Here is a 21070-nt window from a genome sequence, read left to right on the forward strand (position 1 = left end):
TAAAATAGTAAAATAATAAATATTTATAATACTAAATGCTTTGGGCCAGCTACCAATCTAAAAATTTTAACCAAGATAATTGTTTTCATCCTGCAATAAAGTTTGATTAAAAAGTACTTACTGTCTTCATCCTGTGGATGAGAAAACTGATGCACAGTAAGCTTAAGAGATTTCCCAGAGGTCTCATAGCTTGTAAAGAGCAGAGTTGACAGTCAAATTCAAAGGTGAGAATACAGTGCTATGGAGATTATTTTTTCATTTTATGTATGAAAATCCAACCAGGTTAGCATTTTCATTTCCTTAAATACTTCTTAAAATCTTTAGCATTTAATAACTGTACTTATTTATGGGGTACATTGTGATGTTTTAATAAAGGTATACAGTGCATACTGATCAAGTCAGGGTAATTCATGTTTCCTTCCGTGCTCTGTTTATACATGAGACTGCCAGAAGTATGGCTTTTAATGGGTCACATGAACCATTTCCTACAAGAAATAACACTGTATTTCATGACAGGTTCAAAAGTGATCCCTCTCTGGGGCCCTTTTCAAGTATTTTCTTCCTTACTCTAATACCCTTGATAGGCCATTTGTTAATTGATAATAAAGTTCTTTCAAGCCATGTGGTCCCCAAGATTTTCTTTCTCATTCCAGAGCTTAGACATCGTTTCTATCACAGCACCTCCTTTGTAACTTGTCTTATCATTACTTATAATCCACTGGCCAGGTAGTTTGTGGGAGATCTATGAAAAACTGAAGATCTCAGGGCTGGGTGGTAAATGTGTTTTTTTAACATCAACTTCTCCCTTTCTAGTAGAAAAATACTGAGCTTCTTCACAATTCAGATTATTTTTCTCTAAAATGAAGATTATAGTATTTACCTCATAATATGACTGGTTCAATATTTATTGAGCACCTGTTACATGCTAGACACCAGTCTAAGTGCTGAGGATTTACTGTTGTGAGAAATGAGCCAAACTTTCAAAGCAGAAATTTAATGTACCAGTGAGTTGACATTTTAAAAAGTACTACGTAACTAAGTTTGATATGACTACTTCCATAAAGAAAAAAGTATGCTTGGTGTGTGTGTGTGAGTAAAACCAAGAGAAATTTTGTGTGTTACAAATAGGAGAATCAAAAAATGATGTCTTAATTAGAATGGGGGGAGATTCATTGTATGTGTCACAAATAGTTGACAGAATCAAAAAAAAATGATTTCTTAATTAAAATCTTGAGGAATAGGAAGATATCTAGCAAAAGCTTTCAGACAGAGGACACAGACACACAAAGGCTGTGAGACAGGACCGTCATGAATAAAGATCGGTATATTTAAAACAGCACAGTACAGGGCACATTTAGTGAAACGCAGGCATAAACAGTTACACCATATAGCAATTAGAGAGAGGAGAGCAGAGCAGTCAGTGGAGGAGGTACCAAGAGGAGGAAGGACCCTGTAAATACAAAGTTTCTTGGAAACAAGTGAACAGAACACACAGAAAGGGGGAGGGAAATAACTTGCTATCCTTGCAAGTAATCCATCCTTTATGAGAGCTGCTGAGATTTCAGCAGCAAGTAGGTTTTTGCAATCTAACACTCTTAGTTTTATCACAAACCATTTTGTATGCTTCTTCACATTATGTACTATCAGGTCCATTTTTCACTTCAAAAGATCACCTCTGTGCAATCCTTTCAGAATGTATTTAGATTTTGAGATTCACTTCTATAAGAAGTAGAAAGTGCATTACTACCGATAAATTAATATTCCTGTAAATCTGTTTTGCACTAGGTTTAGTATTTAACCTGGTCGAGATTTTCATCCCAGTGGTTATATATTATCTTCCATTTTCCACTATTTCATCTTTGTTAGGATGTCACTGTTCCATCTTTAGCCTCAAAATATAATTTGGTCTTCAGTAGTCTGTTAACCTACTCAGTATCTGAACTGCCCCACAACTCCTATCTCACTTCCTGAGTTTTATCCCTTGATTCATGTCCTGCAGTTTTCCAAGGTTTCAGTGAATGTAGAGACATTCTCTTGTTTGAATAGCCTTGTTTTCTTACCACATGAGGGTTAACATCCTTTATTTGGCAAAAATGAATTAACATATTTGCCAAGTTGCTGCTATCTTAAGCTAGGAGTTGCAAAGATAAACCAGAACTCCTTGTACTATAGGAATTTAAGATAAGTTGTAGAGAGAGATACGTAATCTGTTACAGAACAATGAGATAAAAGCAATACTTGAGGGTATGAACAGTTGGAACTGAGCAAAAGGTAACATTTTGATTTGGCTCTTAAGGAACCAGCACTACAAAGGCATAGTATAACATACTTTGCATATAGGTATGTTGGCTAGAAGAGTAGTGGATAGTTTTGAGCGAGCTTAAGCCCTGGGTGTCATCTAAAGCATTTGGACTTGACAGGGCCACAAAACGTTTTTGAATAGAGAAATAACATATTTTGGTCTTTAGTAAGACAAGCTAAAAAAAAAGATGTGTGGAGTGTATGACCTAAAATAAATACCTCAGTTAAATGTAGGGAGAATGCCTAAGTTTATAAATTGGTCTACCTTAGTATCTTTGTAAAAGTAATCTAGAGCTGCACCATCCAATAAAGTAGCTAAAAGTGTATGGCTACTAAGGTTAAATAACAAAGTTCTATTGGACAGAGCTGGTGTAGCTGGGAATGAATACAGCTGTCAAGAGAGTTTATGGAGTATAGAGGATTGGTTCAAAGCTAGCCATTAAACACTGCAAGTAAGATCTTTCAGAGGAATATCTAAGTAGCTTAAGAGAAAACCTTCAAAAATATTTAAATTATAATCAGTAGAAAAGGAGATGTGAAAAAATAGGCCAGCTGGCAAAATGAAAGAGTTAAGTGATGACATAGAAAAAGGTTTCAGGACCAGGTCAGGGAGGATGAAGACAAAGATGACTTTGGCAATTTTTGCAAGAGCAATTTTAGTGCAAAATGAGAGTTCAAATTGTAGTTTGTTGAAAAAAGAATCAAGAAGAATATCTGAGAAGTTAAGGAGTAAAGGTATTAGATATTGAGCATGTTTTCCAAAAGAAAGGAACTATGGGAAAGTCTGTTTGCTTGTTTGAAATTTTGAATAAAGGAAAAATATACATTTTTAAAGACCAGAATGATACTCGCCTTTTTAAAAAAGAAAAGGATGGGATGAAAAGTGTGAAGAAGAGAGGAACTGAAGCAATTCACACCTGATAACCTTACTGTAAGCCTATATATATAAAAGAAATGGAGGAAGAGAAAACAGACTTGAAGTTAAGATTTGGAAATACAGCTTGTAGATAACTTGCAAATTCCGAATCCTAGTGGAATCCATTAAATTAGCAGCTCCAGTTTATTCTGGGATTTATCCACAGCAGTACTTCAGTGAAATTAAAAGTGATACAAGAGTTTAGGCAGAATACAAAGGTATGAGTTGCAGCCTCTCCACTAGCTTGTCAGAACTACAGTTCCTTTGGCAAGCGCACTCAAGTGATTCTTTCATATAAGTTACTGTTTACATCCCTCATCATCTTACACATTCAAACTGGATTTGGCTTTCCTCTTTCTAACTTAAGTCTAGAATTTATTTTTGTTTTTCTTTGAAATTTACAATAATTAGAATTTTGTCCATTTTGGGGAGGAGTTGCTTAAAAATAAGTAGAAGGCACTTAATTTGGCTATCTAGTTTTTCATTGCTTAGCATGTATTTTACACTGTTGTCTTATCATTGCAATAGGTTTTCCGAAATTCTCTGTATCCACCAGATTACACATCCCGTTTAGATATCGTAAGAGCAAATTCAAAGTCGCCTCTTCAGAGATCACTGTCAGCTAAATGTGTATCTGGAACAGGGCAGGTAAGTTAGAAACCATCTTAAAGGTATTATTCAGTACTAAAAATGTTTTTCCCTCAGTCATCAGATCTCACATAACTTACCTTCTATAAAATAATGGAAGATTGTACAAGGTCCAACAGTTAAGAAATTTCCCATCTTTTATAATTACATTTAACTCTCAAAACCAGAACTCTTGGGAGCAAAGAAGACGAAAGAATGGTCTAGTATAATATTAAGACAATAAATTTTGAGGTCAAATGGCTTAAGTTTAAATTTCACTATAAGATTTAAAGGATCTGAGTATCATACCTATAAGGGACCTTTTGTTAAACATAATCATAGTTCCAGAAGCAGCTATCTTTAGACAGAGAGACAGTTTTCTCCAGTATTCTGTCAATAAAGCCTAAGTGACCTAGTATCCAGAGCAGTGTTTTTTCTGTAAGGGACCAGAGAGAATATCTTAGGTTTTATGGGCCAACTAAGAGCTCCCAACTAAGAGCAGTTATAAATAACGCACAAATCACTATGGCTGTGTTCTAATAAAACTGTTACTTACAAAAATAGGAAGCAGTCTAAGCCATAACTTGCCAAACTTTGATCAACAGAGCTAAGACATTTTATGTAAGAATTAAACAAAATACTTTGAAAATACAATTTTACTCCATGCTTTTTTCATTTGGTTCTCTTGTAAGCATTCATTTCTTCTTTGTATTTCTCTCTTCTCCTAACCAAACTGTATTTTTATTATTCCAGCAATAAAGGCTTTGCACATAAATTCAAACAATGTCATATATGTAAAGTTCTATCTAAGATAATGTATTCTAAAGTGCTATACATATTTTAGCTAATTTAGGTATCTGGACAACCACTGGTATCTCCAGACATTGCCCAGTATCCTCCTCAGGGATGTTTTATGCAACATATGTCCCAGGTCCAACAGTCAGGACTGCAACTTAAATCACATTACTTTTATACTACTATTTCTACCCCACTACCTCACTGAAATGATGTGTTTTTGTCATTCATTTGATGATTTTTATTCAAATACTGTTTCTATGATTCAAGGATATTTCATATAATGAAGCTATGCTTTTCTCTGAAAATCTATTTTTACTGAAGTACAGGGAACTGTCAACTGGAATCAGATAATTTCATATTTATACTCAAAAAATAAAAATGAATACTGGCTTTCTCAGCCTTAAAATATAGTAATTTATAGGGAATATTCATTAATAAAAATGATTAAGGGGCAAGTGCTGTGGCACTGTGGCTTCAGTCACCACTGCCACTTGTATCCTATATCGAAGTACCTGAGATCAAGTCTCACGTCTACTTCTGTTCTAGCTTCCTGGTAATGCCCATGGGAGAGAACAAGTGATGATCCAATTACGTGGGTTCCTGCCACCCACTTATGTAGGAGACCAGAATGGAATTCCTGGTTCCTGGCTTCAGCCTGGTTCAGCTCGCAGTACTGTAGTCATCTGGGGAGTGAACCAGCAAACAGAAGATTTTTTTCTTTCTCTCTATCCCTCACCCGGCCTTGTTGCCCTGCCTTTCAAATAAATAAAACTTTTTAAGCAATGACATATGGACATTTTTCTGAAATGCGTGTTTTGTGTAACCTTTCCTATAAGGGCATATAAAGATACCAAACGTAAAAATATTTTTAATTTTTTTATTTTTAAAATTGTGTTAACCACTTTTAACAGGTATCCACCTCTCGACTAAGAAAGGACCAACATACAGAAGATGATGATGCAGATGATGAAGATTTAGATGTTACAGAAGATGAAAACTGATTTTCTTAACTTCACATTTCCACTTTCATCTTTAATGACTTGAAATCCAAGATTACTGAATTGTAAAATGCTATACTCACTTGAAACATTAAACCTCAAAATGAAATTCTACTAGAAATGGAAAAAAAATTAAATGAAATTTATGCTGACCAAAAATGGATGTTTTAAATATTATACACCAGTCATTTCCACATCCTGGTGGTACAGGTTCTTTGGTATAAATTCCATTTTTAAAGAAAAGATTATGTATTTGAAAGCATTTCATATTAATGCAATATACCTAGTTCAAGTTGCAATAGTTAAGAGGATGACAAAATAACTAAAGACTTAACTAAATTGTTAGGACTCTGTGCTTTCATCACCAGAAAAGGTCTGATGACACAAATCTATTCCATGAAGGGTTAAGTAAAATTCTAAGTTTCAGTATTTGATATACTTTTCAACAAGAATAAAGCTTACAGGACACTAAGATACTAGGGTTTTATAAATTTACATAAAGCATAAAGTTTCCCTTTATAAAAGAACCACAATCAGACTGACTTTAAAACAAAACTTACAAAAACAGTACACATGGTACAGCTTTAGGGAAACAAGTAATTTGTTGGAATGTGGCGTCATGATAAATCATTAAAAATTCTTCAAAAATTTTACCAGGCTACCACCTAATAATGAAAGGATATACAGTCATTCACCCTTAAAAAATTATATAAAATTTAATCAGAGCCCTTTAGTGTATCTATTTTTTTCTTATGGTGAAGAATTTTACTTTCATGGATCTCAGGCATATAAAAATTAGGAAATTTATAAAATCATTTGGATAATACAAAAAAGCAATTACTCATTAACAGAAAAGTAAAGACTTTCTAGAAAGCATTTTTAACTTGTCATTCATAATTCTGTTCTTAAAGAACTGCTTCCTGGGAAGAGTTCTAAGTGATAAAAATTGTCAACTTCTTTGAAAATATTCAAAACATTTAAAACCCTACTTAAATATTCTCAAGAAATTGATGTGATCATTGGACTTATTATTCTCGTAGTGTTTTAATATGATGTGTAGTTCAAGGAGAACAAAAACAGGGTCACAGTATTTCTCTTGCTGCTTACTAAATATAAATAGCAACTTCTCCAGTTGTGTTACTTGCAAAGTAAAATGGTACTTAACACATAAATAATTCTAGAATAAAACAAATGATCTACCTCAAAGAAACATTCTAAGAACAACAGGAAAAGTAGCCACAGAAATATTTTCATCAATGTAAATTGTTTCATTATTTAGACCAATTTTAATTTGGTAAACTTTCTTAAAGAGCCAAATGGTAAATATGTTTTGGGGGCCAAGAGCCAAAATCAAGGCAATTATGTGGGTGTTTATAAACCACTTAAGATGTAACCACATTTTAAAAATGTGAAAACCATTCTTAGCTTCCCTGCTGTTAAAAAAAACAAAAACAGGCAACCAAACCAACAGGTTACTTAGCCTGCAGGGCTCCTTCTCTTACCTATAAAATAGGAAGTAATGCAGTTCATTAAATAACAGGTAACACTTAATGCAAAGATAGAAGTACCAGGATTGTTGCTTAATAGATGATAGGCAGATCAAGAGCCACTATATCAGTGTAAATTCACAGAAGTGCACCCTTAATGATTTTTACCTATCTTTTGGTTATGGGATTAAGTTTACTTTCTAGATACGACCTATTATTTTTCAGGAACCTTCTAGACAGAAATGTTTGGCATTCAGAATGAGTGACATTGGCATCACACTAGAGAACCACTATGCCTTCAGTGTTACTGATTACCTGCTAATGGAAGACAGAAAGGGAAAACTGGCTATATGTGGTAATTACTGAAGCCAGGTGATGGGTATGTGAGGATTCAGTACACTATCTGTTAAAAATTGATGGTGTACTGATAACCTGGCTTTCTCTGTGAGACACAGAGGATTGCCCTAATTTGCTGCATTTACCAATTTTAACATGGTACTTACCAAATTCCATGGTACATACTCCCATCATGATTAAGTCAACCTATCACCAAAGGCAGAGATGGAAACAGATCCATAAAAATGGCTTCCAACCAGAAGCCAGCTTTCTGTAATTAAATCCTGATACAGTAAGGAATAAATCAGTTAGCTGGCCTCTTCTACCACTACCATCCCACCAAGTATGAGAAGCAATTCTACTTAGTGATCATTCACCTTCAGCTTCATGTTAGCTTTACTGCTATGTATTGGAAAAGTGTTAGTCTAGTGTACATTCCTCAAAAAGGCTGATCAAATTAACCATCTATTGTAATCTTTGAGCAACTAAAAATATCCTCTCTTCCTATGTTATTCATAGTTTGCTTATTCCAATTAGTTTATTAATTTTCTATTTATAAGTTTACTAAAGATCCACACTGAAGTACTTTTATTGAAATGAATTTACTAGTTTCTTTACTATTACTAAAATATTTACTATTAAAAACATACAGAAATGTTGGTGCTGTGGCATAGCACTTAAAGCCACCACCTGCAATGCCAGCATCCCATATGGCACGGGTTCAAGTCCCGGATGCGCCACTTCCGACCCAGCTCTCCACTATGGCCTGGGAAAGCAATAGAAGATGGCCCAAATCCTTGGGTCCCTGCAATAGCATGGGAAGATCCAGAGGAAGCTCCTGGCTTTGGATCTGCACAGCTCCAGCCGTTGCAGCAAACTGGGGAGTGAACCATCAGATGGAAGACCTCTCTCTCTCCGCCTCTCCTCTCTCATGTAACTCTGACTTTCAAATAAATAAATACATCTTTAAAAAATATATAGAAATTTAGGGGCTGGTTTTGTGGCATACTAGGTAAAGCCACCATCTGTGAAACCAGCATCCAACATGGGAGCTAGTTCAAGACCCAACTACTCCACTTCTGATCTAGCTCCATGCTAATGCTCCTGGGAAAGCAATAGAAAGATGGCCCAACTGCTTCAGCCTCTGCACCCACTTGGGAGATTCTGAAGAAACTGATACCTGGCCCAGCCCCAGCCATTACAGCCATTTAGGGAGGGAACCAGTGGATGGACGATCTCTCTCTGTCTCTTCCTCTCTTTCTGTAACCCTTTGAAATAAATAAATAAATATTTTTAATGGAAATTTAAGCGGGCTTCTCTTGGATTTCTTTAAATCACTGAAAATTAACCCAAAATACTCACAGGTAGTAACTGCCTAAGCACTGACAAGGAATTCTGCTTCTGTAATATCCTATTATTACATGACTAAATTACCACATATAAATTCAATTTTATTTTTACTGAATGTGGAAATTCTCTGAATCAAAGAATTGAGGAAATACAACTTTATGTTTTATATAAACCAGCATAAAAGGCCAACCAAACTTGAATCACATTGTATAAAATGAACAATTCTGAATTTGAAGCCAATACATAGTCACATCTCAAGAAAAACCCTGGATATTTAAAAAAAAAAAAAAAAAAAAAAAAAAAAAAAACACACACCTCCTAAAGCTGTTGGTCTTTTAACAATGTTTGAATACCCTAGGGTTTGTTTGTTTGTTTTTTTATGGTATTTTTAAAGCAGCAATGGAAGTAAGAAAACCACTCACCCTTTATAATGCTTTTGGCATGGTCTTACTAAAATTAAAACAATTTAGTAAAGTGAGGTAACAAATGTATTAAGAGCATGAACTGGAACCTATGGTTATTCTGGGTTGAAACGGTTCCATGACTTACTGTGACTTCAGACAAGTTGTTTGCCTTTCTAAATTGTCATTATCTTCATCTGTGAAATGGAGGTAAATAATAAACCTGTACTTAAGGAATATTAAGATTATACACATAAAGTGCTTATAGTGCCTAACATATAGTAAACATCCAATATATATTAGCCACTCATATTATGAGTATAAAAAATCAAATCCAGTATTTGCAAAACGTCTACATTAAATGTTATCAAAGAAGTCAAAATCCAATCTCTCAAGTCTTAAACCTTGTTACTGAGTCTTTGAATGGACAGAAGGTTTTGAAGCCAAAAAAAAAGAACCTAATAAAACATACAAGTTTTACGTATCATCAATAAATTCTTCCTAGAAAAACAAACTATATCCATTTGTCAGAGACTTGCCAGGATGAGAAGCCTGGAAGTCTCCTTGCACCTTTTAAAATTACATTCTTATCTTTCAAGTATTTTGTCTTTATCAGTTTAGTTGTCAAGATGTTGAAGAAATCATGGAATTACACATTATTATTATAGAGTGGTCCCTCCCATCATAAACATAGTTGAAAAACTTCGTAATATCAAGCTGCAATTATTTTTTCTTTTTATACAAATACAAATTAACTAGTTGCTCTATTCAGTTGCAATATTTTTATTTTTATAAAACTGCAAAGTAATGAACATGGAAACTTTAAGAATCTCCTAAGCATTTTACATAAGTATATTTCAAGTTCACAGTCTGTCCATTTTGAACTATTTGTAATTAACAGGAGGCTTAAAACAGCAATATCTCAGACAAAGTGGGGGTTAATTCTGTAGGCAGGTAGCAATGAAAATGCCAAACCTGAACAATCAGTTACTGACCAGCTCCTTATACAGACGGAGTAAAAGACGTAAACTACAGAATGAAAGTGAATATAAAATTTGTCTTCCGCAAATACAACTCTATACAAGTCTTGAGATTTATCCATATCATCAACAAAAATGAACAAACTCAAGGAATTAGTTATCTCTCTCAAAGAAAAAGGCATATATAGTTTTAAATTAGAAAAAATGAACAGCAATTTCCAAGCCAAAAAAAAAAAAGCCAATTCAAATTCTATTTACATTTTTTCTATTTCACAGGTCAAAATTAAAATGTTTCTTTTCATTAATTAAAAAACACTTTTTTAAAAAAATGCATCAATACTGTGGAAGGTAACTGAATTTAGACATGCAGCCTCTAGAGCAAAATTAACTTAACTTTGCGGGGACCAACTGGCCTATCATTCAGATCTTTGATAGCAGCCATAGCTTCATTATAATTTATCATAGCAACAACAGCTTCCCCTGTAGGTAATCCTTGCTCATTATATTGAATTGAAACTGAATCAGGTATGATTCTATAACCATGGAAAAAGTCCAAAATTTCATTAACATTAGCTTTAAATGGAAGATTCATTATCTTAATAGGAGTTACTCTACTTGAACCACAATTTAATTTTGGATCAGGCATAAACCTTCCCTCAGGAAACCCTCCCACATTGCGCTTTCCAAAATCAAACTTGCCACCTTCAGGGCGACCGAAATTCACGAAAGGACGATGACTTCTGAAGTCATCAGGCAGGCTCCTAAAATCCTCACCGGGAGGCCTAAAGCCGTCAGAAAGTCCGGGGTCCTCCTCAGGAACTTCCCTGAGGTCTTCCTCAGGGAGCTGTCTGAAGTCCTCATCAGACGGGCATCTAAAATCTTCTTCCTGAGGGCTCCGGAAGTCCTCATCAGGAGGGTGCCCAAAGTCTTCATCAGGAGGGCCCCTGAAGTCTTCATCCGGCAGATGCCTGAAATCTTCCTCCCGGGGCCGTCTGAAATGCTCCTGAGGCGGCCGCCTGAAATGCTCCTGGGGTGGCCGCCTCAAATGCTCCGGCGGTGGCCTCCGGAAGTGCTCCGGGGGCGGCCGCCGGAAGTGCTCAGGAGGTGGCCGCCTCAAGTACTCTGGGGCCGGCCTCCTGAAGTGCTCCGGGGGCGGCCGCCGGAAGTGCTCAGGAGGTGGCCGCCTGAAATGTTCTGGAGGCGACCGCCGGAAGTCCTCATCTGGGGAACGCCTGAAATCCTCCTCTGGGGGCCGCCGGAAACCCTCTTCAGGGGGCTGCCTGAATTCCTCCTGGGGTGGTCGCCTCCATTCCCCCTGGGGCGGTCGCCTGAAGTCCTCCTCCCTAGAGTGGCTGAAGTCATCCTCCGGAGGGCGCCTGAAGTCCTCCTCCCAAGGGTGCACGAAGTCCTCCTCGGGTGGCCGCCTGAAATCCCCCTCTGGAAGCCGCCTGAAATCCTCCTCCGGTGGCCAACTCCAGTCCTCCTCAAGAGGCCGTCTCCAGCCTTCCTCCCGGGGATGCCGAAAATCCTCCTCAGGAAACCGCCGGAAGTGCTCCTCTCGAGGGTGCCGGAAGTCCTCCGGAGAGCGTCTGAAGTCCTCTGCAGGAAATCTGAAATCCTCCGGAGAGCGCCTGAAGGTTTCCGGAAGGCGCCGGAAATCCCCCTGGGGATGCCTGAAGTTGTCCACTTGCCTCAACTCCTGATGTCTGAAGTTTTCAGAAGAGCCAAGTGAGTACACTTGTCCATCTCTTGAGTTAAATAAATGGGAATGGTCGTCTCTATCACGGGACTGTGAATGGTCTTGTGTTTTCTCACCAGACATCAAGTTTACCCCAAACTCTTGCATTTGTGCCTCAGATATAAGTCTTAATAATACCTCTGTTCCTAAGAATCTTCGTCGGTTTAAGCGTTCAGCTTTCGTGGCCTGTTCTTCTGATTTAAATTTCACCAACGCTTCTCCCAGACCAACTCCTTTGTCATCATAAAGCAAGTAAATATCATCCTCAGCAAGAGAAAAGTCTGCAAAGAACTTTTGTACTTCAACTTTTGTAACATCAAATGGAAAGTTTCTTATATAAATGCAGAGTTTCTGGCCAGAATAGCCTTCTTGAGAGTATTTTTGGGAAACATGTCCAGACCTCTCTTTCTCTATTAACCCTGGTCTCTTCTTTTCGTAACATTCAATGAACTTCAGCATTTGTTTTCTAGAAATTGGATCAACATGAACTGGGCGATATTGTAAAACAGTCTTATGCAAACCTAGAGCAGTATTATAGTCTTTTAGAGTCTTGAACATCACAAAGGCATATCTTGTTCTTCTTTCATCCTTATATAAAAATCTAATCTGTTCATTAGTCAGATCAGTATCTCTAAAGAAATTTCTTAAATCTTTTTTGTTAATACTAAGGGACAGGTTTTTTAAGTGAACATAAAATCCAAGAGGAGAACGAGAACGTGTTCTTCTGGGAGATTTTGAATGAGACCGTTTTCGAAAATGTCTATCAATTCCTCTTGCTGGAGAATGTTCTTCAGACCTCATAGGAACATCATCCTCCTTAATTGTATTACCTCCTAACTCAATCCACTGTTCTTCTGAGCCTTGCATTACTTCGATAAATCTTGAACCCATAAAACTTCTATGACATTTAAGACCTCCTGAAGCATCAACGCAGGAAGCAAATTTAACTATGGCATCACCATTATTGCGGCCATCATGATGTTTTAAGAAAATTACTCCATCAACACACAAACCAGAGAAAAAGACTCGTACATCATCTTCATTTACTAAGTAAGGTAAGCCTCGCAGAAACAAGTAAGGATTCTCAGCCTTCAGTGGCCTTGTCTTTCTTGGCCTTAAATCATTATGTCCTGTACCATTAGCATGAAACCCAGCATCTTGATTAATTGAAGAGCCATATCCAGAATTATTTGCATCTTCCTTAATCGCCTCAATAAAATTAGACATGCTGCCAACCCCTGATGCCCCAGATCCTGGTCGCCCTCTTCCTACACGATCAGTTCTTTTCATTTGTATAGTCTTCTGCATTTCTGCTCTGCTACTAAGAAAGAGCTCTACAGATGAATCCTTGATATACCCTCCTGAACGACTTATGGCACGTCTTGCATCTTCATCTGTTGCAAAAATAATAAAAGCCTCCCCTACATCCCCTCCAATTATATGCACTCCTCCATCAGGAATAGTCAATCCCGTGAAGAAGTGACGAATATCCACAGGCCCCGCAATAAAAGGAAGCCCCAGTAAACGGATGACTACAGCCATGCTGAGCTCAAACCACAGCAATAATGACCTGCAGACAAAAAGGTACACATAATAGCAAGTCTTACTTTTGAAGTACCTTAACCCAAACTAAGCTTAATAATTACCTGGTTCCTACCTCCTTCAGCATTTATAAATGAAAACAAGATAGAAGTTCACAAAAACAGTGATTGTCTCTAAGTCTTAAGCAAGGAATAAACTTTCTCTCATCTAAACATACAAATGAACCAACTACCTTGAAGAAACATTTCATTTCACCTATCCTCTACAATATAAACATCAAAAATATCAAAACTGCCTTTGTAAATCTGCCAAATGCTGCCTCACAACAAGACCAAACTACTCCTGAATTCATTAGAAATGTATCTTCTAAAACTCAGAGAGGTTTGTAGGTTATTTTACCAACCACAATGAATTTTAGATATTTAGAAGAACCATATATGGTATCTAACTTCTGATCATGATAATAAATTGTCTTCCATTAAATGTATCACTGGTCAGATATAAAGAACAGAAATCACAAGTACCAAGATGTACTATTCTACTTTACACGGTTTTTGTCTGTGAAAAGCCTTAAACTTTGTATGTCTTACCTTTTTAAAAAATTTTTTTTTCTTGGAGACCTGTTAATTCTGTAAAAGCAACTTAACTGTGGAAAGAAAATGAAATATAATTAATCCTTGAACCCTGTAATTGAGCTTAAACAACGCCTGATTAGGAAATTCATTTCAGAATTACCTATCAAAAATGAAGCAATATAAAGAATTGCAATCACAGCATTACAAAATGTTCTTTGTTCAAAGAGGAAAATTTTCATCATTCTGTAAAAAAGGAGGTACAAAATCTAAGTAAACATGTGCAAACCATTAAAAAAAAATCTTGATGAAAATTAAACAAGTGCTCCTTGATTGGAAGTGGTATGAGAAGAGTGAAGGAAATGTTATACTGTGTGAATGCCATGGTGGTTACATAGATATGTAAAATTTATCAACACTCACTGAGTTCTATCCGTAAAGTCTATGCATTGTACTGTATAGAAGAGTTTTATACCCACTTGAAAAGAAGTTCTACAAGCTCAATATCAATTTAATACCTAAAATTCAAAAACACCTTCTCTCACTGAATCTAGATCACACTTACATGCAACTCTCTTTTCTCTTCTCTTTCAAAACATTAAGACCTAATCATATTAAATTAAGCAGTGAGTCAAAATGATACAATAAATAAAACACCAAATCTTGAAACTCAAGAAACAATTGTTTTGAAGCAGTAACTCCAAACCTATGGCTACCACTTGAATATACTCAACTCTCACTTCCACACACACAACCAAATTTCATGACTTCAACATAACTGAGACAAATACTACCCCATCCCTAAATTTAAAAAATCTCAACACCATTTCTCTCTTATAGTCCTAACACAGTAACTATTAAAATTCATCTCACATAGAAAATGTTGAGATCCAAAATTTTTCTATGACAATAGACTTACTCAATTTTGAACAACTATCCATACTCTTGAGAAAACCCAATATAAAAATTCATTAATTTTAGATACCAGGTTTACCAGTATTAACTAAATTTGGTGTTTTTTCAATTCATTAGTTATTTGAGACAGCTTCTATAGGCTGGTTCACTTTCCAAATATCCACAGTAGCCAGCGTTGTGGGGGGGGCTGAAGCTGGGAACTGGGAATTCAATCAAAGTCTTTCATGTGTGTGGCAGGAACTGAAATACTTGAGCCATCAGTTGCAGCTTCCCAGGGCTCACGTAAGAAAGAGGCCAGAGCCAGGTATAGAACCCAAATACTCCAACTTGGGACACAGGTGTTTAAACTGAAAATACCTGCCCCTTACTACCTTTTTAAGGAAACTTACACTTACTACTTTCAGGGATAACCAAACTAACAGTACCTAACAAAGTATTTTTGAATTATTTATTTAACTTGAAAAACTGAGATCTCTCATCTGCTGGTTCACTCCTCAAAAGCCTCCAACAGCCAGGGCCAGGCTACAGTGAAGCCCAGAGCCCATAACTCAAACTCCACTACTTAAGCCATCACCTCCTGCCACCCAGAATGCACATCAGCAGGAAGCTGGCAATGGAAACAGAGTTGGGTCTTGAACCCTAGGCACTCTGATATGAAACTGGGCTTCCCAAATATCTATGCCAAATGTTTGCCCATTTTCTTTGAAGTCTTGCTAATTAATCAAGTTTTAAGACCTGCCAACTGAGTAACTACAATTTACATATTTTAATATGCAAATAAATGTTGCTTTAGTCCAGTGCTCAAATTACAGTACCACTGTTCCAAAATAGGGTCTGAGACATATTCACTGAGGTGTGCAAGACTATTTTCCTTTAAAAATAGTCTACAGATTAAACTATCTATAAGCTAAATAACAGAGATAACAAGATGGCATGTTCCACATCTGAAAAATATTGAGGTTTACTATTAATTTATCTGCACAGTATCATAAAAGAAAGAAACAGTGTAAGCCCTCTCTCTTCAACTAGTCAATATACACACCAACAATTCAACAAAAAGTACAAATGACTTCTAAAACATGTATCTATGTTAAGGTTCCAGACTGCCCCCCCATAAGCATAGACTGGCTTAGCTGCTTTTTCAACATTTTAAAAAAGCAAATTAACTCTCTTAATTTTTTTAATTGCAAAGGTATTTATTTACTATGAGAACTAAAATTCACCTACAAATGAATTAGAGGATTGACAAAGATCAGATTTTGAGCAATAATTTAATCATGTCAATTTCAGAAAACTAGTAATTTATCCTTCTTAACTTAAAAACTACCTTCTTAACTATTTTAACTCTCAGTAACTAAGCAGTTTCATAAAAATAAAACTTATGGACTCCAGGCAGACTAGTTTGTTCCTAATGGTTAAGTTAAATATATCTAATGCTTAAATGTCTTTGCCCATGAGATAGTAAGGTAATGTACTACCCCTCCATAACACACCTAGGAGACTATCTGGAGACCAACTCTCAAAATAAATACTTCTCCTGCAGTTTCAAAATATCATTTCCTTAAGAAAATTCACCAGAAACTATATTCCTAACAGCAAATTACACAAAAAACGAAACACACAAATTAACCTAAGGCACTCTGCACTTAACATTTTTCTAATGTGAAAGCAAAAGTATTTTTATCTCCGCACTGATTGAAAGACACAGTGATCTGTTAGAACATCTGTGAAAAATAGATCCTTTGAAGTTAGGTAAGTCACTGAAATTCAAAATACATTTTAAGTAATTCAGCTCGTTTTATCCAGCAATTCACCCCATTTAATACTTATTATAACGCAAAATATGAATTAAGACTGAGCAGAAAACAGGGAAACTGGATTTAAGTAGTGTAGTCTCAGATCCATTGGATTTTAAATAGTGAATAAAGTCGTTTTCCAAACATGGAGAGGGAGAGAAATTCTTTTACTTTTTGCCTGTGATTATTTCTTAAAACCCAAGGTTGTGATGAAGCATATTCAAATTCTAAATACGAATTTCTCCTGCAGAAAATAATGTCCCCCAGTCCACAATTATTCTTTATGATGATCTGCCTTTTATAATGTAGATGGTTAATATAAAAGCCAAAGGCATGACCACACAGAGCCAGAGTCCTCAATAGGAACTGTAAGTGAAGACGAATCCATCATACGGCACAGGGTTTCCCATAACATCCATCATTCTCAAATGGTAATCATCCGAAGGCATCGCTTCTATAGCCCAAAGCCTTTGTCCATACTCCCAGAGGTCAGAGCTTCCTTCTTTCACGCCAGGCCAAAGTTGCTACGTGGGATCCGATGCTGTCGCCAGACCTTCAGCCAAAATCAGCCTTCAAATTAACCTGCACCGCCCAACCCCCGTGCATCTCCGTTACGCCGTCCCAAGGGCAAACGTTCCACCCCAACTCGCCACAGGGTGAACAGCTCCCAAATCTGAGATACTTCACCCATCTCAAGCTTAACGAGCTGGGCCTTCAGAGCTTTTCTGCCACTACCGACTACGATGACATAGCAAAGAAAAAAATACCTATGAAATCCTTCGAGATCTTCTCTCAAGATCGCTGGGAAGCGCACACACACCACCACATGGAGGCTGACGGGAGAGGGAGAGTTGGTGTTTAGCAAGAAAAGAGGGTGCCCTAACGGCAGAAGCTACGCTACAACCTGGCGCGGCCGCCGGCCCCGCCTTTCCCTGTTCTTCCGTCTCGGTCGCCAACCCCTCCCCGGCCCCATGCCCCAAGGGTAACTGCTTCGCACTTGGCAATAAACACACACCACTGCTGCCGAGTCGGACACACAAGGCCGGGGGCCGGGGTCTCCTCGTCGCGGCAGCCTCCACAGAACAAGTACAACCCTCAGTGAGCCAAGAAGATGGCGCCCACTCTCCCCTCCGGTCCGGACAAACGGACGTACAGTTTGTCTGCCCATGCGCTCTCCAGGCGTAACCCACCACCCCAGCGCCTTGGCCACGCCTGCGCACGAGCCCTGACGCGCACCCGCTTCCCGTTGTTAGGGCTGGGAAGGCGGAGCCTTGTGTTGCCAAGCTTCTGCGCACGCCCAGATTCTAGCCAATCCCGGAGCCTCGGCCAGGAAAAGGCAAAATTCGGAGACAAAGTTGGCGGAGTCAGGGAGGGCGAGGTTGGTCAAGTGCTTGTTGTGATGAGACTGTAGCGGCTAACTGCTAAGTACAGCGAGCAAACTTTCAAGATTTCTAGGAGCTATAGAAAGAGACACAAAAACAAAAAAGTTGGCTATTTCTTGTCTTGTCAATTCTGCGATTACCGTGTGGGGTAAGCATTCTGAGACTTGAAAGCTCTAAAAAGCCACAGGAATGTTGATTTTACCGCCTTACAAGTTCGCCAAATATTGCAATGCCTGAGGGCTTAATAACTGCATGTTGCTTAATCGATTTCACCGACATTAATAACCTTGCGACGTGTCTTTATGAATGTGTTGCTGGGGCCGGTAGGCTAAGCCTCCGCCTGCGCGTCTGCATCCCAATCCCGGCTGCTCCGCTTCCGACCCAGCTCTCCAGATGGACCAACTGCTTGGGCCCCTGCATCCGCGTTGAGACCCAGAAGGGGCTCCTGGCTCCTGGCTTCAGATCAGCTTAGATTTGGGAAGTGAACCTGTGGATGGAAGAACTTTCTCTCTGTCCCTCCCTTTGTGACTCTACCTCTCAAATAAATAAATAAAATCTTAATACATACATATATTTTAAAAATTGTTGCCATCTTCTATTTTTTTTGTTTTTGCAGCAATAGATGAGCCAGTCTGGAAAATTGAAAAACAAGGGCTGGCATTTTGTTGCAGAGGGTTTAACCTCTGCCTGGGATGGCCATAATCCCATATAGGACCTGGTTGAGTCCTGGCTGCTCCAATTCTAATCCAGCTCCCTGTTAATGCGCCTGAGAAAGCAGCAGAAGATGCCACTAGGGAGACCCAGATGTCCTTACAGGCTCCAGGTTTCAGCCTGGCCCAACCCCCACCCATTGCAGTCATTTGGGAAGTGAACCACCCAATGGACAATCTCTCTCAGTCTTCACCACCTCTCTCTCACTCTCTCTGTAACTCTGCCTTCCAAATAAGTAATAAATCTTAATTTAAAAAGAAAAAAGAGGAGCCGATGCTGTGGCACAGCTGGTAAAGCCACCACCTGCAGTGCCAGCATCCTATGTGGGCCCTGATTCAAGACCCAGCTGTCCCACTTCTGATCCAGCTATGCTATGGCCTGGGAAATCCATGGAAGATGGCTCAAGTCCTTGAGTCCCTGCACCCACGTGGGAGACCTGGAAGAAACACCTTGCTCCTGGCTCTGGATCAGCCCAGATGCATCCATTGCAGACATCTAGGGAGTGAACCAGCAGATGAAAGATCTCTCTCTCTCTCTCTCTCTCTGCCTCTGCCTCTCTGTAACTCTGTTTTTCAAATAAATAAATATTTAAGATAAAAAGAAAGAAAAGAAAAAATAAAAGCAGACAATGCCAGCTTGGGGAGCTTGCTCATTGAATAGGTATTATGTACCTTGATAATATAGGATTTGAAAAAATATATATATAGGATTTGGTCCTCACCTGCAGGCTGACATTAAACACTTAACATTTATTGAGGGTTTACTGTGTGCTGGTCCCTGTGCCTCATCTCATTTTACCCTTAACTACTTCCAGAAGTAGGTACCATTATTTCTCCTGTTTTCCAGATAAAGACATGGAAGATAACATAGTCTGCCCAAGGTCACAGATAGTACAAGATAAAACCAGGCATTGTACCCTGGTAGTTTGCCTCCAAGAGACCAACACTCTGTATTACACAGAGAGAAGATTGTGTCCTCTGAAGCAGACTCCCTTTAAACGAGTACACAGAAGCAATACTCTCGAGTGTCAGTCTGGACCATACTCACTGATAAGAAGAATAAATTCTACTAAAATGAACTTGAGATCAATTCAAAGTGACTAGCACTTTTCTCGACTACTAGAATGCTTTCTATACAAAGTCAAATTATCAGAGTTGTTTGCTATGCTTGGAAATCAAACATGAGGAATTAAATAATCTTAAAACGTGATTCTCAATTAAGGTTCCTTGGAGGCATTCCCACACATCTAATAGCTATCACTTATTGAACACTTACTGTAGGACTCACATGGCTAAGGGCATCAGGTCACACTCCCCTGGAAAGGTTTCACCAGGCATTGTCAGTTTCCCATAGCTTCCTTCATTGTTCTGGGCAAACCATCTCCCTTCTATACACACAGACTTTATACACCATAGGACACTATGGTGAATGTCTATGTTTTATATTCTGCTTCTTGTCTTTTTCTAAATGATCATACTATAATTTTTTAAGAGGAAAGTTCTAATGAAGGTTATTTGGGTATAACCACCTTGTATTCTGGTTATGGAATAGTTTATTGTTCTTTAGTGTGTCTACAAGAAAACCTAATTATTTGGGCGATCAAAGAGAAAATGAACAACACACAGAAGACCCTGAAACACAATGACCACAAAGAGCGATAGCCACTCTAGAGTGCTGTCCACAAAGTTTGTTTCCCAGGGCATTTTGCCACAAAGGCTGCACTGCCCATTCTCTTGGATGATTTTATATGAGATCATTTGCAGCTGCCTTTCTTAGCACCTCAACATCACAAAAACAGCCTTGCATCATTTGGTCTGCTACTTGGCTTTCTTAACCCCTGAGACTTTCATTCTTCCTTCTTGCATACCTTGTCTTGCATCCAATTCAACTGGCATCTCAGGGACTATGTATCAAGCATCTTGCTAAGGCTCCTGAAAGACAATAAAGAAGATAGTCTTATTTCCTCAAGAAGTTCATACTCAGCAGAGAAGAAAGCATACACATTCAGCTGGTCATCACACACAGGAAGATGTGTAAAGCACAGGTATTAAAACCATTGGCTCTTGAGTCAGGCAGATCCAAATGTAAATCCAGATCTGCCATTTTATGACTGTGAATAAATTCCTTTTCATTTTGCAAAGATAATAGTACCCATAATATAGGACATTTATAATGAATAAATTAAATAATGCTTGTAAAACAGTACAGTTCCTGGCACAC

At 38.0% G+C, this 21070-nt stretch overlaps 2 protein-coding genes across 53 annotated transcripts in view; one reads left to right on the forward strand and one right to left on the reverse strand.

Moving 5' to 3' along the window:
* Positions 1 to 17924, forward strand: part of CIBAR1 (CBY1 interacting BAR domain containing 1) — a 38130-nt gene extending 20206 nt beyond the window's left edge. For all 6 annotated transcript variants that reach the window (XM_070075307.1, XM_070075310.1, XM_070075308.1 and 3 more), the window contains 2 exons: positions 3746 to 3865; positions 5554 to 17924. In XM_070075307.1, the coding sequence (XP_069931408.1) occupies positions 3746 to 3865; positions 5554 to 5643 (210 nt within the window). In that variant the 3' untranslated portion in view covers positions 5644 to 17924. The remainder of the gene's footprint in view (positions 1 to 3745; positions 3866 to 5553) is intronic.
* Positions 1 to 17925, reverse strand: part of RBM12B (RNA binding motif protein 12B) — a 33641-nt gene extending 15716 nt beyond the window's left edge. For 4 of the 47 annotated variants that reach the window (XR_011389197.1, XR_011389190.1, XR_011389193.1 and 1 more), the window contains exons 1-5: positions 17773 to 17912; positions 17525 to 17590; positions 14065 to 14120; positions 8644 to 8731; positions 7631 to 7670 (exon numbers count right to left, since the gene is read on the reverse strand). Coding sequence is in view for 1 of the 47 variants with exons in the window: in XM_008255730.4 (XP_008253952.3) it covers positions 10568 to 13502; positions 14065 to 14120; positions 17773 to 17925 (3144 nt within the window). In the remaining 46 variants the exon portion in view is untranslated. Of the gene's footprint in view, positions 1 to 121; positions 8732 to 9981; positions 13503 to 14064; positions 14121 to 14209; positions 14293 to 17524; positions 17623 to 17772 lie in introns of those variants that run through there. The other 43 variants (XR_011389187.1, XR_011389182.1, XR_011389186.1 and 40 more) reach the window with 31 other exon arrangements.
* Between the last annotated feature and the right edge of the window lie 3145 nt (positions 17926 to 21070).

The sequence above is a fragment of the Oryctolagus cuniculus genome, chromosome 6 (genome assembly GCF_964237555.1).
Source record: "Oryctolagus cuniculus chromosome 6, mOryCun1.1, whole genome shotgun sequence".
NCBI lineage: Eukaryota > Metazoa > Chordata > Mammalia > Lagomorpha > Leporidae > Oryctolagus > Oryctolagus cuniculus.